Source organism: Penaeus chinensis, chromosome 2, assembly GCF_019202785.1.
Source record: "Penaeus chinensis breed Huanghai No. 1 chromosome 2, ASM1920278v2, whole genome shotgun sequence".
NCBI lineage: Eukaryota > Metazoa > Arthropoda > Malacostraca > Decapoda > Penaeidae > Penaeus > Penaeus chinensis.
The window spans coordinates 26,728,365-26,745,864 of NC_061820.1; the positions used below are offsets into that span (position 1 = coordinate 26,728,365).

General features: G+C 35.6%; 1 protein-coding gene across 1 annotated transcript in view; it reads left to right on the forward strand.

Moving 5' to 3' along the window:
* Positions 1-2,670: 2,670 nt before the first annotated feature.
* LOC125035831 (angiotensin-converting enzyme-like) overlaps positions 2,671-17,500 on the forward strand; it is a 25,430-nt gene continuing 10,600 nt past the window's right edge. The window contains 10 exon segments of the mRNA XM_047628088.1: positions 2,671-2,807; positions 8,314-8,474; positions 8,944-9,105; positions 9,453-9,549; positions 9,785-9,928; positions 10,230-10,309; positions 10,311-10,367; positions 13,736-13,885; positions 14,558-14,727; positions 14,961-15,085. Of these exon segments, the coding sequence (XP_047484044.1) occupies positions 2,744-2,807; positions 8,314-8,474; positions 8,944-9,105; positions 9,453-9,549; positions 9,785-9,928; positions 10,230-10,309; positions 10,311-10,367; positions 13,736-13,885; positions 14,558-14,727; positions 14,961-15,085 (1,210 nt within the window). The 5' untranslated portion in view covers positions 2,671-2,743.

Sequence of the window (17,500 nt, forward strand, 5' to 3'; positions counted from 1 at the left end):
ATACAACGGCAAATACATCAAAATGCATGTAAACGTTTCGCACCTCCTTCGTTTTCAAAAGTATTTATAGCAGCCATAAATATCAGTCTGACCCTCTCCTTCCCCAACCAGCTTCTGTCTCTCCTGATTCTCTTTATCTTTCTTTCGCCTGCTTCTCTCCTTTTCTCTCTTACTCTGCCCTTTCTCATATATCATTCCCTATCCTCTTTTCTCTCTTCGATTATTACTCTCCTTCCCCCCCCCCCCCCCATCTCTAGTTCTCAGTTCTTCTCTTTCTCCTAAGTCTGTCTCCCTCCTCCTCTCTCACTCTCCTTCTCTCTCTTATCTATCTATCTATCTATCAATCTACTCGTATCTCTATCTTCATCTCTATCCTCTCTCTTCTCTACTCTTCTTTATCTCTATCTCTATCTCTTTATCTTTCTCTCGCTCTCTCTATCTATCTATCTCTATCTAGTCTGTAACTTTCTATCTTCTATCATCTCTATCTCTGCTCTTCTCTCATCTCTATCCTTTACTCTCCTATCTATTTTACACTTTCTCCTCTCCCAGTCTCTCTCTCATCTCATCTCTCTTCTCTTCTCTCATCTCTTTCTATCTCTCAGTCTCTTCTATCTCTCTATCTCTATCTCTTCTCTCTCTCTCTCTCTCTCTCTCTCTCTTTCCTCTCTCATCTCTCTCCTCTCTCCTTCTCTCATTTCTCAACCTTCTCTTCTCCCAGTCTCTCTCTCTCCTCACTCTCTCCTCTCTCTCTCTGTCCTCAACTCCTCTCTCTCTCTCTCTACTCAATCATCCATCACTCGCTCTCTCCTCCTCTCTCTCTCTCTCTGTCTCTCTCTCTCTCTCTCTCTGTCCTCTACTCACTCTCTCTCTCTCTCTCTCTCTCTCTCCTCCTCTCTCTCTCTCTCCTCTCTCACTCTCTCCTCTCTCTTCCTCTACTCATTCTCTCTCTCTCTCGTCGATGTCCTCTACTATATCTCTCTTCTCTCTCTCTCCGTCCTCTCTCTCTTCTCATCCTCATCTCTCTCTCTCCTCTCTTCCTCTACTCATTCTCTCTCTGCTCTCTCTCTCTCTCTCTCTCCTCTCTCTCTCTCTCTCTCTCTTTCCTGTCTCTTTCTCTTCTCTCCCACACCCTCTCTCTTTCTCTCACTCTCTCGTCTCTGTCTGTCTCTCTCTGTCTCTCTCGCTCACGCTCCTCTCTCTCTCTCCTCTCCTCTCTCTCTCTCTTCTCTGTTTCTTCTGTCTCTCTCTCTCTCACCCTCTCACCTCTCCTCTCTCCTCTTTCTTTCTCTCCCTCTCTCTCTCTCTCTCTCCTCACTGTCTTCTCTCATCTCTCACTCTCTCTCATCGTCTCTTCTCTTCTCGCTCGCTCTCTCTCTCTCTCTCTCTCTCTCTCTCTCTCTCTCTTTCGCTCATCACTCTCCCTTCTCTCTCTCTCTCATCTCTCTTCTCTTCCTCACTCCTCTCTCTCATCTCACATCTCTCTCTCTCTCTTCTCTTTCGCTCTCACTCTCCCTTTCTCTCTCTCTCTCTCTCTCTCTCTCTCTCTCAGTCCTTCTCTATCTGTGTGTCTGGGAGGCTAGAGAACAAGAACAGAAATAAAGCGAATCGAAAGTAAGAGTGAATACATGTAGCAAAGTTGAATAAAGATTACCATGACGCAGTTAATAATGACTATAATAATAATAATAATAATAATAATAATAATAATAATAATAATAAATAATAATAATATAATAATACCAATGATAACAATGAAATTGATAACGGAGAAAATAATAATGATAGCAATAATGATGATGATAATGAAAATGATAATAATATAATGCTGCTACTAATAATTATCACTGGATTACAACGCACTACAGAGCAGTCTTTTGAGCAAGCGTCCTCTGTCCTTAATTTTCCTCAGTGTTCTCGACAAGTGTAGAGAACATGCGAGTAACATGATGAGCCCAGTTCAGTTGACAGCGGACGAGCGTAGCGTGGATGCTCTCCATTTTGGCCATCTGCAAAACCATGGTGATGATGATGATGATGATGATGATGATGATGATGATGAGGATGATGATGATGATGATGATGATATATATGAATAGAGAGAGGTAGGAGGAGAACAGTGGATGATATGATGATATCGATGATGAAGATGTGAGATATGATTGAAATGAAGATGATGATGATGATGATGATGAAAATAAAGATGTAAATGAGATGATGATGAGGGGGAGGGGGAGGAGAATGATGATGATGAATAAGATGATGATGATTTTTTATAATAAAATAAAAGTTTAATAGAAAATGCAAAGTGCGTTAATTTTTGGTTTATCTTAACAATGTGTTACTTTTATCAGCAATACTGATGCAACTGTGAGAGTCATGTTTTTGACATTTTTAAAATCCTTCAGTTTTCTTTTTTTTATGATAAAAGGCCCACATATATCGAAATCTCCATATTCTACTATCTTTCCAGTTATATGAATATGATTATTATCTTCAGAATGAATTTATTCGACTTATTGTTCAGTGCAAATACCAATAACTACAAAATATAAATAATAACATATTAGAAAAAATAAATAAATTAAGGAAAAATTCGAAACCGTTCGAAACACTCCGACACAACCTTGACTTCAGTTTCCGAATCAGTGTTCAAATCATTTGTTGTCGTTCAAACATTACGGTTCGACACAGAAGAGAAGCAGTGATTTGCCCCACGCCCAAAAATATGCATTAGAGGTTTATGGTGATGTTCAAGATGGACAAATTATTGAAATTTGTGATTTTGATGACGGTGATAGTATCTGGTAAGAAATATGTGAATTATATTTATATATTCATAAGTTTATTTACACATTTTCTGTTGTTTACACATTGTAGGACAAGAAATCATATTGATCAGAAAAAACAGCGTGTTATATCAGTTTCACACAGCTATATGGTACAAGATGAGGTAACATTTAAGTTGTATTTATAATGGACAAAACGACTAAATTCCATTTACTAACACTGAATCATCTGCAGTAGGTAATAGGGACTTTGCTTCGGAAACAGTTAACAATATTTTCACTTGTAATTGCAATGGGAAACAGGAACAGATCACGCTTTTTGCACCGTTGGTAATTAAAACGTAAAATAATCATTGTAAGGTTGGATAACTGTGTGAATCTTTAAAAAAAGGAAAAAAAAATATTTCTCAGGTTCCCAGGATTCTTCAAATTTCTCCAAGAAACTTCTTCATATATGCTTCATTCTCTCTCTCTCTCTCTCTCTCTCTCCTCTCTCCTCATCTCTCCTCACTCCCTCTCGTCTCATCTCAACACTCTTCTCTCACTCTGAAATCCTATCTCTCTATCCTATACTCTTCTCTCTCCTTCTCTCGTCTCTCCCTCTCTCTCTCCTCATCTCCTCTCTCTCTCTCTCTCTCCTCCTCATCTCCTCCTCCCAACCCTCTCTCCTCCTCCTCTCTCCTCCCTCCCTCTCTCCTCCCTCCCTCCACTCCCATTCCCTACCTCCTCCCTCCCTCTCTCCTCCCTCCCCTCTCTCCCTCCCTCTCTCCACCCTCCTCTCTCCTCCCTCCCTCTCTCCTCCCTCCCTCTCGCCTCCCTCCCTCTCTCCTCCCTACCCTCTCATCCCCTCCTCTCCCTCCCTACCCTCTCTCCTCCCTCCCTCTCTCCTCCCTCCCTCTCTCCTCCCTCCCTTTCTCCTGCCTCCCTCTCTCCTCCCTCCCTCTCTCCTCCCTCCCTCTCTCCTCCTCCCTCTCTCTCTCCCTCCCTCTCTCCTCCCTCCCTCTCTCCTCCCTTCCCTCCTCTCCCCTCCCCTCACTCCCCTCCCTCTCACCCTCCCTCTCTCCCTCTCCCTCCCTTCTCCCTCCCTCCCATCTCCCTCCCCCCTCTCCCTCCTCTCCCTCTCCCTCTCCCTCTCTCTCCACTCTCCCTCTCTCTCTCACTTCTCTCCCTTCTCTCCTCTCCCTCTCTCCTTCCCTCTGCCTCTCTCCCTTTTCTCTCTGCCTCTCCTCTCTCCCTTTCTCTTCCTCTTCTGCCTCTCTCCCTTTCTCTTCCTCTCTGCCTCTCTCCCTTTCCTCCTCTCGCCTCTCTCCCTTTCTCTTTCCCCTCTGCCCTCTCCCTTTCTCTTCCTCCGCCCCTCTCACCTTTCCCCTTTCCCCCTGACTCTCTCCCTTTCTCTTCCTCTCTGCCTCTCTCCCTTTCTCTTCCTCTCTGCCTCTCTCCCTTTCTCTTCCTCTCTGCCTCTCTCCCTTTCTCTTCCTCTCTGCCTCTCTCCCTTTCTCTTCCTCTCTGCTCTCTCCCTTTCTCTTCCTCTCTGCCTCTCTCCCTCTCTCCCCTCTCTTCCCCTTCTCTTCCTCTCTCTTCCTATCTGCCTCTCTTCCTCTCTCTTCCTCTCTCTTCCCTCTCTACCTCCCTTCCCTCCTCTTCCTCTCTCTTCCTCGCTCTTACCTCTCTCTTCCTCTCTCTTCCTTTTCACTTTCCTCCATCCTTTCCCCTCTCTCCCCCTCTCCCTCTTCCATTCCTCTACTCTTCCTCTCACTTCCTCTCTCTTCCCCTCTCCTTTGACTCTTTCCCTCCCCTCCTTTTCTCTCTCCTCTCTCTCTCTCCTCTTCTTTTCTCAACTCATCAAACCTCTCATCTCCTTTTTCCCCTTTTTCTCCCCACATCCCTCTCTCTCTCTCTTTCTCTCTTTCTCCAAAACTTCTTCCACCAAAATCTTTCTCTCTTTCCTCTCTCTCTCTCACTCTCACTCTCACTCTCCTCCACACTCTCACTCTCCTCTCCTCACATCACTCTCTCACTCTCCCCACACACCCCAACCCCTCTCACTCTCCTTCTCCCTCTCTTCCCCTCCCCATCCCTCTCTCTCTCTCTCTCACTCTCTCTCCCACTCACTCACTCTCTCACTCTCTCACCTCTCTCACTCTCTCTCTTTCACCTCACTCTCAACTCTCTCTCTCTCTCTCACTCTCTCACATCTTTTCTCTCTCACAGCTCCTCTCTCTCTCATCTCTCTCTCTCTCTCTCCCTCACTGCCTCTCTCTCTCTCTCAAATCATCTCTCTCTCTCATCACTCTTCATCATCTCTCTCTCCCTCCCTCCTCTCTCTCTCTCCACTCATCTCAACTGATCCCCTCTCTCTCTCTCTCTCTCTCTCCACTAAAACACTCTCTCCACGTCTCTCTCTCTCTCTCCCCCTCTCCCCCTCTCATCTCATCTCCTCCTCCACTCTCTCTCACTCTCTCTCCCCTCTCACTCCTCTCCCTCTCCCCACCTCTTCTCTCTCTCCCGAAACCCACTCTCCTCTCTCTCTCATCACTCTCTTCTCTCTCTCTCATCTCCTCTCTCCCCACCTTTTCTCTCTCTCCCTCTTCTCCCCTCTCCTCCTCCCCCTCTCCCTCTCCCTCTCCCTTTCCCTTTCCCTACTCTCCCTCTCCCTCTCACCTCCTCCCTCTCCCTCTCCCTCTCCCTCTTTCTCTCTTTTCTCCCCCCCTTTCCCCTTTTCCCCCCCTCCCCCTTTCCCCCTCTCCCTCTCTCTTCCCAAACCTCTCCTCCTCTCTCTCTCCTTCCCCCCCCCCCCTCCCCTCTCCCCCTTTCCCCCTCCCCCTCCTCTCTCTCAAATAATAGTAATATTAAATATAATTAATTATAATCTCATATTTAACTATTTGTAATATATATCTCTATAGATATAAATACAAGCAATAACAGAAATAAATAAATAAAAAATATCGAAAGATAAATATTGAAAAATATATATATAGATATATTACGTATATAATATATATATATATATAGAGATAGAGAAATAGATAAAGAGAAAGAAAGAAAATTAAAATAAATATATAAAAAACTAGATATATATATATATATATATATATCTGATATTAGATATATATAGTAAAGAAGAGATATATATAGAGAGATTATATAAACTATATATAGATAATATCTATATAAAAAGATATATAATATTTATATAAATAATACATAAATAGTAAAGAAATATAGAATAGAATAAAGTTATATTACGATTGAAAATAAAATTGATATTAAGAAGAATATAGTAAAGGGATAGGAAGAGATGAATAGATAAATTTATAGTAATATATATAATATATCCATTTATATTAAGATAGGAATATAGAATGAAATGTATAGGAATATATGAATATAGAAAGTGTATAGTAATATAGGAAGAGATTAAATTTATATTAATATAATGAGATATATAAATGTATATTAATATATGACTATAGAAAAGTTATAATTAAATAAATGAATAAGAAAGTAGAGAAAGATATATTATTTATGAAGTAATAGTAGATAATTAAGTATGAAGAATTTAATAGAGAGTAAGAGATTATTAAGATATATTATAGATAGTAATTAGAGACGTAGTAATAGATATTAATAGATAGTAATATGATATGAAAGAGAAGCATAGATTATAAATATGATATAATAAGTATATTATAATAACAATATTATGAAAATATATAGAGAGATATGTATATATATTTAGATATAAAAATATATATATATATAGATATATAAAGTATAAGATTATATATATATAAGAACTTATATATATATATATAATATATAACTAGAATATATAAATATATAACTATAAATATATATAATATATAGATTTAAATATAATAGATAGGATAAGATATATCATAATATATATAATAGATATATATAAAAATCTAGAGATATAATATATTTATTAGTATAATATATATATATAAGAATATCTAGATATATATAGATATATAATAGTAGATATCATTATAATTAATTATATATATATAGAGATATACTAGATATATATATATAGTATATAACTAAATAAAGATATATATATATATATAAATTATAAATATATAAGATAAAAGATATAATATAGCCTCATCTATATATATATATATAGATATCTATATATATATAAGCTAAATTAAAGTTAAGATTATCAATCTATATAATATAGACTAAAGTTATATAATATAATATATATATCATATAGATGATAGTAAAATGGATAATGATATGCATATATATAATAGATATATATAATATATCTACTAGATCTATATATACTAAAATATATATAGATAGATATATATATATATATATAAGAGTCATATAGAATATATAGATATATAATCTATATATAGATAAATAGATAATATAAAAATAATATAAATATAAATAGAAAGTGAAAATAGATAAATAGAAAGAAGAAATAAAAACAGATAACTCTTTATATATATATAAAAAAATATAAATAGAATAGATATATATATAATAGTATAAAGATAAATATATATATATATTATATTACTATATATATAGAATAGAAAAGATAAATATAAATATAGTAAAATAATAGATTATCTAGATATAAATAATATATAATATCTAATAAATATATAGTATCTATAGAGAGATATATATAGATATATACGATATATCTATATATCAGATTAAATAAATATATGTCTATCTATGTATATCAGCTGTATCATATATATACATACAAAATAAATATACATAATAGAGATAATATATCCGCGAAGATCTAGATATATCATCATCATATTAATATATATAGAATCATAAGAAATAGACTAAAGAAAATAAATAAAAGATAATAAAATCTAATAATATATATATATATATAGATATTATATTAAAGATAATATATAGAAAATAAATGAATAAAGAAAAACATAATAAAAGAGAGATATAGAAGAAGTATATATAAAATATGGAAGTATTATCTATATAGAGATATAAAAAATAGAAAGATAATATAAGATATAAATAAAAGATCAATAAATAATAAAAGCACACCCCAAAAAACGTAGTCTCTCACCTATCTCCTCTCTGTTTTCTAAACAAGTACCATAACATCGTTTTTTCTGCATTCAATTTATCTTTACAATCCTCTCTACTTTTTTCTACGCAACCCGTCTTACACATTGGGGAAAAAACACGATAAACAAGACCCTGCCAGTGAATCCTAAATCATTATCTACATCATCATTATTGTCAATATCATCTTTTTTGTCATTATTATTATCACCATCATCATCTCATTCTCTTCCTCTTCCTTCTCTCGTTCCTCCTACCTCTCCGTCCTCCTACCTTTCCGTCCTCCTTCCCTTCCTTTCGCCTACCCCGTACCCCATTTTCCATTCACACCTTTTGCCTTTCATTCCCTCGTTCCCCTTCCTTTCACCCCCCACCTCCCTCACTCCCTTCTCCCCAACTCCCCCCCATCCCCTCCCCTCCCCAGCCAGCCCTGGCCGCTTGGAGGTGTCCCGGGCGGAGCTGTCCTCGATGGCCGAGTCCTTCCTCCGTCAGCAGAACGGCGCCCTGGCCCTCGCCTGCGTGCACTTCGTCAGGGCCAACTGGGCGTTCCAGACCAACCTCACGCACCATAACAAGATAAGGAAGGTGAGGAGATGAGGGGCGGGGGGGGGGGACTGCATTTAGAGGGTAAGGAGTTGGAGGGGGGAAGGGAAGGGAGGGGGAATGGGTGTAGCTGAAGGGCTAGGGGTCAGGGGGAGGGGAGAGGGATGGGTCAAAGGGGGGGGGGTGGAAACGGGGGGTGTCTGAGAGGGAAGGGTTGTTTTTTGGGCGGGGCGGGGGTAGGGGGGATGGGGGGTAGGGAAGTTAGTGTGGCTTATTGGGGCGGGTTTAGGGATGGTTAAGGGCAGCGTTGGGGCAACTGGGCGCTCAGGACTCCTCTCACGCACCGCCTTAAAATGAGGGAGGGGGTTGAGGTTGGGGGACGGGAAGGGGGGGCGAGTGGGTGGCGGAAAAGGGGTGTTAAAGTTAATTTTTTGTCGTTCATTTTGTCGTTTCTTCTGTCTCTCTTTGCTCCTTCGCTTTTCCTCCACGCACTGTTTGTGTCACATTTCAGATCTCGAGCCAGGTACAGTACGCGCGCGTGCGGAAGGAGGTGTGGCAGAAGGCGAAGAAGTGGGCGAAGGTGCGGGGCCATCTTGAGGAGGAGGCCCAGAGGCAGCTCAAGGTCCTGTCTGTGCTGGGGACGGCCGCGCTGCCCGAGCGGGACATCAGGCAGGTGGGCACTCGGGATTTCAGCTGTGGTTCAGTTTTTATTTTCGTTCTAATTTTTTTAATGCAGTTCAGTACCATTGATGTTATTGATTTTACGTATTTTATTATTGTTTTCGTATTCTATTATTGTTATCGTATTCTATTGTTTTCATATTCTCTAATCATTATACATTTTCTATTTTCATACACATCACTTTCCCTACCTGTTGTTTACATATTCTCCTCATATATTTTCTTCTATTTTTATACCTGTTCTTCATTTCCTTTACCCGTCTCTCCGTCTCCTGCTACTCCACATTTACAGCTCAAAGACTAAACAAATAGGTTCATACATAACTTCCCAACTTCCAGTACGCCGACATCGTCTCTGAAATGTCCCGGATCTACAGCACGGCTACGGTGTGCAGCTTCAGCGACCCCGACAAATGTGACCTCACACTCAATGAAGGTCGGGTGGAACAGAGAAAAGAAAAAAAAACATGATTTAGGAAGGAGGATGTTTGAATTCATGCATTTGTATATTATGTTTTTCCTTTTTTTTATTTATTTATTTTTTTTTTGTTGTCTAGCTTTTTCCGGAGGGGAGAGGGGGAAGGGAGGTAAAGGAGTAAAACATTTTCTGTAAAAAAGATAAACGCATAAAATGATATTCCATGGTAATATCATCATTGTCCTGTTCTTAGATGTGAGGAACATCATGAAGAACAGCAAGAACAGCGAAGAACTGGCGCACATCTGGCTTGCCTGGCGAGAGAACACAGGCAGAAAGATGAGGAAAAATTACGAAGACCTTGTCCCTCTGTTGAACAAAGCTGCCGTGACCAATGGTAGTTGTCGGTGGAAATTGTTATATTTATGTTACAGGACGTAGTTTCATTTCTGTTATTAGGCATGTGTTTTACTTATTTTATATGTGTTTTAGGTGATGATCGCGATATGTAGCAAAATGTTTTTAAAACCCAGGGTGTATTCACCTTTTTTGTGTCTTTATTACGATTATGAGCATGCCATGATTGAAGTTTCTTTCTTTATTTCTTCAACAGTCATTTTGTATTTCCCACCATTTATCCTGTTCTAACAAATGTATTCACAAACCTATGTCCTTCTAAAATGCATCTCTTTCTGCAGGATTTCAGAGCAAAGTCGACATGGACTTGCGAGTCTATGAAAGCGACAGATTCCGAGCCGACGCCGAAGCTCTATGGGACCGAACTGAAGCCTCTCTACGAGCAGCTTCACGCCTACGTCAGGGCGAGGCTGAGAGAGGTCGGCTTGACGTGTGGGGGGGGGGGTCTTTGGGATTTGCATGTCTGTCTGTCAGTGGGTTTGTGTCGACTCCATCATTGCCAGTCTATATCTGGGTGTTCTTAGTGTGTTTACTTACTTTTTTCGCACTCTCACTCTCTCTGTTCTCCTTCTTTCTCTCAACTCCCCCCCTCTCTCTCTCTCTCTCTCTCCTCTTCTCTCTCCGTACATCTCATCTCCATCACTCTCCATCCTCTCTCCTCTCAGCTCTCTCAATCTCCCTCCAATCATCTCACGCTCGTCTCCTCCTTCCTTCTCTCTCTCGTCATCCTTCTCTCTCTCTCTTTCTCTCTCTCTCTCTCTCATCTCCTTCTCTCTCTCAAATATCTTTTTTTTCTCTCTCATCTCTCTCTCACACTCTCTCTTCTCTCTCTCACTCACTCTCCCCTCTACCCTCTTCCTCTCTCTCTCTCTCTCTCTCTCACATCTCTCTCTCTCTCATGCTCTCTCTTCCCTCTCCTTCCCTCTCTCTCTCTCTCCTTCCCTCACTCTCTCACTCCTTCCTCTCTCTCTCTCTTCTCCTTTCCCTCTCCTCGCATTCTCCCACTCTCCTTTCCCTCTCTCCACTCTCTCCTTCCCCTCACCTCCCTCTCTCCTTCCCTCTCTCACCATCCCTCCTTCCCTCTCTCTCTCTCAGAATCTCCTCCTTCCCTCTCTCTCCTCCTTCCCTCTCTCTCTCTCATCCTTCCCTCTCTCGTCGTCTCCTCCTTCCCTCTCTCTCTCTCTCTCTCCCTCTCCTCATCTCTCTCATCCTTCCCTCTCTCTCTCCTCTCCTTCCCCTCTCTCTTCTCTCTCCTTCCCGCCTCTCCTCTCTCGTCCTTCCCTCTCTCCCTTCTCTCTCCTTTCCCTCTCTCTCTCATCCATCCTTCCCCCTCTTCTCTCTCCTTCCCTCTCTCCCCCTCTCTCTCTCTTTTCTCCTTCCCTCTCTTCTCCACCCTCCTCTCTCTCTCTCTCTCTCTTCTCTCTCTCCTTCCCTCTCTCCCCCTCTCCTCTCATCCTCCCTTCCCACTCTATCTCTCTCCCTCCTTCCCTCTCTCTCTCTCCTTCCCTTTCTCTCTCCCTCCTTCCCTCTCTCTCTCTCCTTCCCTCTCTCTTCTCTCCTTCCCTCTCTCTCACCCTTCCTCTCTCTCCTGCTCCTTCCCTCTCTCTCTCTCCTTCCCCTCTCTCTACTCTCTCCTTCCCTCTCTCTCTCTCACCTCTCACCGCCCTCTCTTCCTCGACTCTCTCTCTTACTCTCTCTCCTCCCTCTCTCTCTCTCTCCTCTCTCTCTCACTACCCTCTCTCTCTCTCTCTTCCTCTCTCTCTCTCTTTCTTTCTCCCTCTCTTTTCATTCTTTTCCTCTCTCTCTCTTCATTTATCTTGTCTCCCCTCTCTTATCTTTCTCACTTTCTCTCTCCCTCTCTTCCTATCTTCTCTCTCACTCTCTCTCTCTTTCTTTCTCTCTCTCTCTCTATCTGCTCTTCTTTCTCTTCTTCTCTCTCTCTCTTTCTTCTTTCTCTCTCCTCTTTCTTTCTTTCTCCTCTCTCTTTCTTTCTTTCTCTCACTCTTTCTTTCTTTCCTCTCTCCTCTTCCCTCTTTCTTTCTTTCCTCTCTCCCTCTACTCTTTCTTTCTCTTCTCCTTTCTCTCTCTCTCTCTTTCTTTCTTTCTCTCTCTCTTATCCCTCTAATATCTCTCCCTTACCTCTTTCTCTCTCTCTTTCACTCTCCTTCTCTCTCAAGTCTCACATCTTTCTCTCTCTCTTTCTCTTCCTCTTCTCTTTCTCTCTCTCTCTCTCATCTCTCTCTCTCCTCTCTCTCATGATCTCTCTCTCTTCATCTCTCCATCCTCTTCGTCTCTCCTTCTCTCACTCTCTCGTCATCCGTCTCTCCTCTCTCATCTTTCCTTTCTTATCTCTCTCTCTCTCTTCTTTCTCTCTCCTCCATCCTCTCTTTCTTTCTCTTCTTTCTCTTTCCTTTATCTATTCATCTCTCTCTCTTCTTTCTCTCTCTCTCTCTTTCTTTCTCTTCTCTTTTCTTCTCTCTCCCTCATCTCTTTCTATCTTCTCTCTCTCTCTCCTCTCTCTCTCTCTCTCTCTCTCCTCTCTCTCTCTTCTCCCTCTCTCTCTCTTTTCTCTCTCTTCTTCTCTCTGCTCTCTCTGCTCTCTCTCTCTCTCCTCTCTCTCTCCTCTCGCCCTCTCTCTCTCTCTCCTCTCATCTTTTCTCTCTCTCCTCTCTCTCTCTCTCTCTCTCTCTTCTCCTCTCTCTCTCTGCTACCCTCTCTCCCGCTCTCTCTCTCTCCTCTCCTCTCTCTCTCGCTCCCTCGCTCCCCTCTACCTTCTCTCCCTCTCGTCGCTCCTCCCTCCCTCCCTCCCCCCCTCCCTCCCTCCCTCCCTCCCTCCCTCCCCCCCCTCCCTCCCTCCCTCACCTCCCACTACTATTCTCAATAACTACTTTCCTCTCTCTTACTTCCCCTGTCTCCTTCTTTCTTCTTACTTCCTTATTTCCTCTTCTCTCTCTTCATTTATCTGTCCATTTCTTCCTTTCTTTCTTCCCTCCCTCCCTTTCTTCCACCCTTTCTCCTCTCCTCATTGCCTTCATCCTCTTGCCCCTCCTCCTTTTTCTCCCTTCTCCTTTTGTCCCTCCAACTCTTTCTCCCTCTCTTGCTCCCCCACTCCCTTTTTTCACCTTCTTTCTCTTCCCATTCCATCTTTATTTTTGCCTTCCTCATCCCTAGCCTATTCCCACCCCCTCTACTTTTATACTTTTTCCTTCCATTTGTATTATCATGTTCTCCTACTTGCATAATGGGAGAGAAACAGAGTAACATCAGGAAAAGCAGATTCATGATATTCATTGCTTTAATGGCCTTTATTGGGTTGGCTGATTACACACTTATTTATGTTTTAATTAGCCAAATTTTCATCATCTTCCCTTCCAGAGAGAAAAAAAAGACAATAAAGTCCTCTTCCAGCTGTCCTGTTGGGGAGACACAAAGGACATATTTGTCATAACTGCTGTTCACCTATTTATTCATTATGTTAATTTATGTATTCTTTATCCCTCTACAAGTACAGAACGGAGGGTTCCTCTCCCTACTCAGTTGTTTGGAGCATGGGAGATCATAACAGTCATTATTATTTTAACAGTTTTTTCTTAGCTTTTTAAATATCTAGTCATTTCATTCTTGTAAGCAATTCAGTTATCATCATTGATCCCACTTTCAAGTAATGGAAAATGTTGAAGATATTACTGGCAACATTAATTTGAATCTTCCGTAATTATGAATTTTTTAAACAGATTTACAGATATAATTCTCTTTCATAATCATGATAATTGTAACTTCTTCCTAGGTGTACGGGAAAAGACTGGTAACAGAACGAGGTCCTCTCCCTGCTCACTTGCTGGGAAATGTTTGGGCTCAGTCATGGGAGATCTATGACCTTGTCTCACCCTTTCCCAATGCAATGACACTGGACATGACTCAGGAGATGATGAAGCAGGTGAGAGGGAGAAAGAGAACAGCACTGATTTATGGGATTTTGTATTGAGACTATGTTGGGATGAATGAGTGTTGTGTAATAAGTTATATAGGATAATTAATGAGGATTTTAGGGCAGAAAAAATATGTGGGCAAATGTATTAATGTTATCAACTGATATATGAATTTGAGTTATATATTTATATGTATAAATGTGAAATAAATGAAAATGTTGATATATAAATGTACATTTACAGCATTAAGCCTAGGGGATCCTTGAATAAGGGTAACATTTAAAAATAAGCCAGAGATTTTCACTATTATTCTGATTTATTCTCGTTTTGCCAAATTTTTTCTCTATCAGTCATTGTGTTTTACATTAATATGAGTTATGCCTATGTATATTGACTATGCTTTGTAGCTTTTTATATTTAAACTATGGTTATATTACACAATATTATTTTCTTTCTTTCGTTTTACAGTTTAAAATGGAAATAAAACCCAAACCCAGTCTAATTCAAAACCCATATTGCATAGGAGTATATATTATATATATATATTATATATATATATAATATATATATTATAAAATATAATCTGTTATCCCTATTAAGTGAATGTAATATGATTTTGATATTCGAGGAGCAAGTAGAGCTACATCAGAAAATTTCCTTGTTCCTTCTCTCCTCTCCAGGGATACACGCCCCAGAAGATGTTCCAGTTGGCTGACAACTTCTTCGCCTCCCTAGGCCTGAGTCGCGTTCCTGACTCGTTTTGGAAACATTCTGTTCTGGAGAGGCCAAAGGGCCAAGATATTGTCTGCCATCCATCTGCTTGGGATTTCTGTGATGGAAAGAATTTCAGGTGTGGAGGAATGATATTACTTTCATATGTCTGTAGGTGTCATTGAAGTTAATTGTTTTTAATTTTGAAAGTGTCATTTGATGGAATTTTTCTTATAAAATTCATTTATACATAACATATATACATATACAAAACATGCACAATATAGTACAGGCTATACAAACATGCATAAAAAATACAAAATATATATACTCAGCATTAACATTCTATAATCAATATTTCTGCAAATACAGGGTCAAGCAGTGCACCCAATTGACCATGTCTGACTTGATCACTGCCCACCATGAGATGGGTCACATCCAGTACTTTATGCAATACAAAGACCAACCACATGTCTTTCAAAACAGTGCAAACCCAGGTAAGTGTGTTTTTCTTATTAATACCATTGCTATCAATACTGTTTAATGTAAATTTATGTTATTATTATTAATTGTCAAAAAAAAATATTTTAGACAATGAAATGATACAAAAGACACTTTCTTAAAAATGAAAGAAAAGGGGAAACAGTGGATAGGTAGTTCTGATAAATTGGCTATTTGGGGATTAAAACTTGTAGAGCAAACTATGTGTTTAAAAACAATAAATAAAAAAAAAATGTTTTTTTACAAAGTGCATGGCATGTATTCTTGCCACAAGGCAAGATTGTACAAGGCATAAAAAATATATATATATATAATAATATATATAAAATAATATAAATATTATATAAAATATTATATATAGTAATAAATAATATATATAAATAATATATATAATATATATATCTAACATATATAATAATATATATATAATTATATTATAAATAAATAAAAAATATATAATTAAAATATATATAATAAAATATAAATAATATATATAAAATATAATATATAAAAAATATATATAAAATATATATAATATATATAATATATGTATATAAAATATATATATATATATATACATTATATATATTAAATAAATATAATATAAATAATATTTTATATATAATTATATATATATATAAATATAATATATTAATATATATGAATTATATATATAATTATCTAAATAATGAAATATATATATATATAATTATATATATAAAAATATAATATATAATATATAAAATATATATAAAAATAATATAAAAATTTTAAAAAAATATATCTATATTTAATTATATATAATATATTTAAAATAATTTTATTTATATATATAATAATCTAAATATATATAAATATATCTTATTTATAATATATAAATATAATTATATATATAATATATAAATAATATATATAATAATCTATATATACATATAAATTTTATATATATAATATATATATAATTATAAATATAAATATATTTTATATAATAAATTTTTATAATTACATAATAAATATATATATAATATATTTAATATAATAAACATTATATATATAATATATATATATTATATAATATAATATATATATATATATATATATATAAAATATTATAATATATAATATAATATAATATATATATAAAATATATATAAAATAATATATATATATATAAATTTTTATATAAAATATAATATATAAATAATAATAATATAAAATTATATATATAATAATATATATTAAAATATATATAAAATATATATAATATATATAATATATAAAATATATATATATATAATATATAAAAATATATATATAATTTATAAATATATATTTATAAAAATAATAATAAATAATATATATATATAAATATAATAAATATATTATATATATATAATATAAATATAAAATAACTAAAAAAACAATAATATATAATAATATAAATATTTAATAAAACATATAAAAAAATATTAATACATAATATTAATAAAAATATATATATAATATATAAAACTATATATATATATATAATATATATAGAATATATAAATAAATATAATTTAAATATAATATATAATTATATTTATATATATTATAAATATAATATATATAATACATATATAAAATATTATATATAATATATAAATATAATACTATATAAATTTTTTATATATCTATATAATATTTATAATATATAATATAATATAATATAAATTATAATATATATATTATATTATTATATAAAAATATACATAAATATATAATATTAATATATATATAATTATAATATATATAGTATAATATATATATAATATATAGTAATATAAAATATATATTTATATAATAATATATATAAATTTTAATATATAATATATATATATTATATATAATATATATAATAATATATATTTAATTATAAAATATTAAATATTATTATATAATATAATATAATATATTTATATATACAATATTTATAAATAATATGTTATAACTATATAATATATATAAATATCTTATAAAATATATATATATATTTATGAAATAAGAATAATAAATAATAATATATTTTATAATATAATATATATTATACATATATAAAATAATATATATATATAAAATATAATAAATAAAAAAATATAATAATATATATTTTAAAAATTAATAAATATAAAAATATTTAATAACATATATATATATAATATAAATATTATGATTATATATAAATAAATATATTAAATATAATATACATATATGTAATATAATATATACTATATGATATAATATATAATAAAATATATATATATATATGATATATATAATATACATATATATATATATAATAATATATAATAATATAAAATAATATATAATAATAAATATATATAAATAATATAATTTATAAAGATAAATAT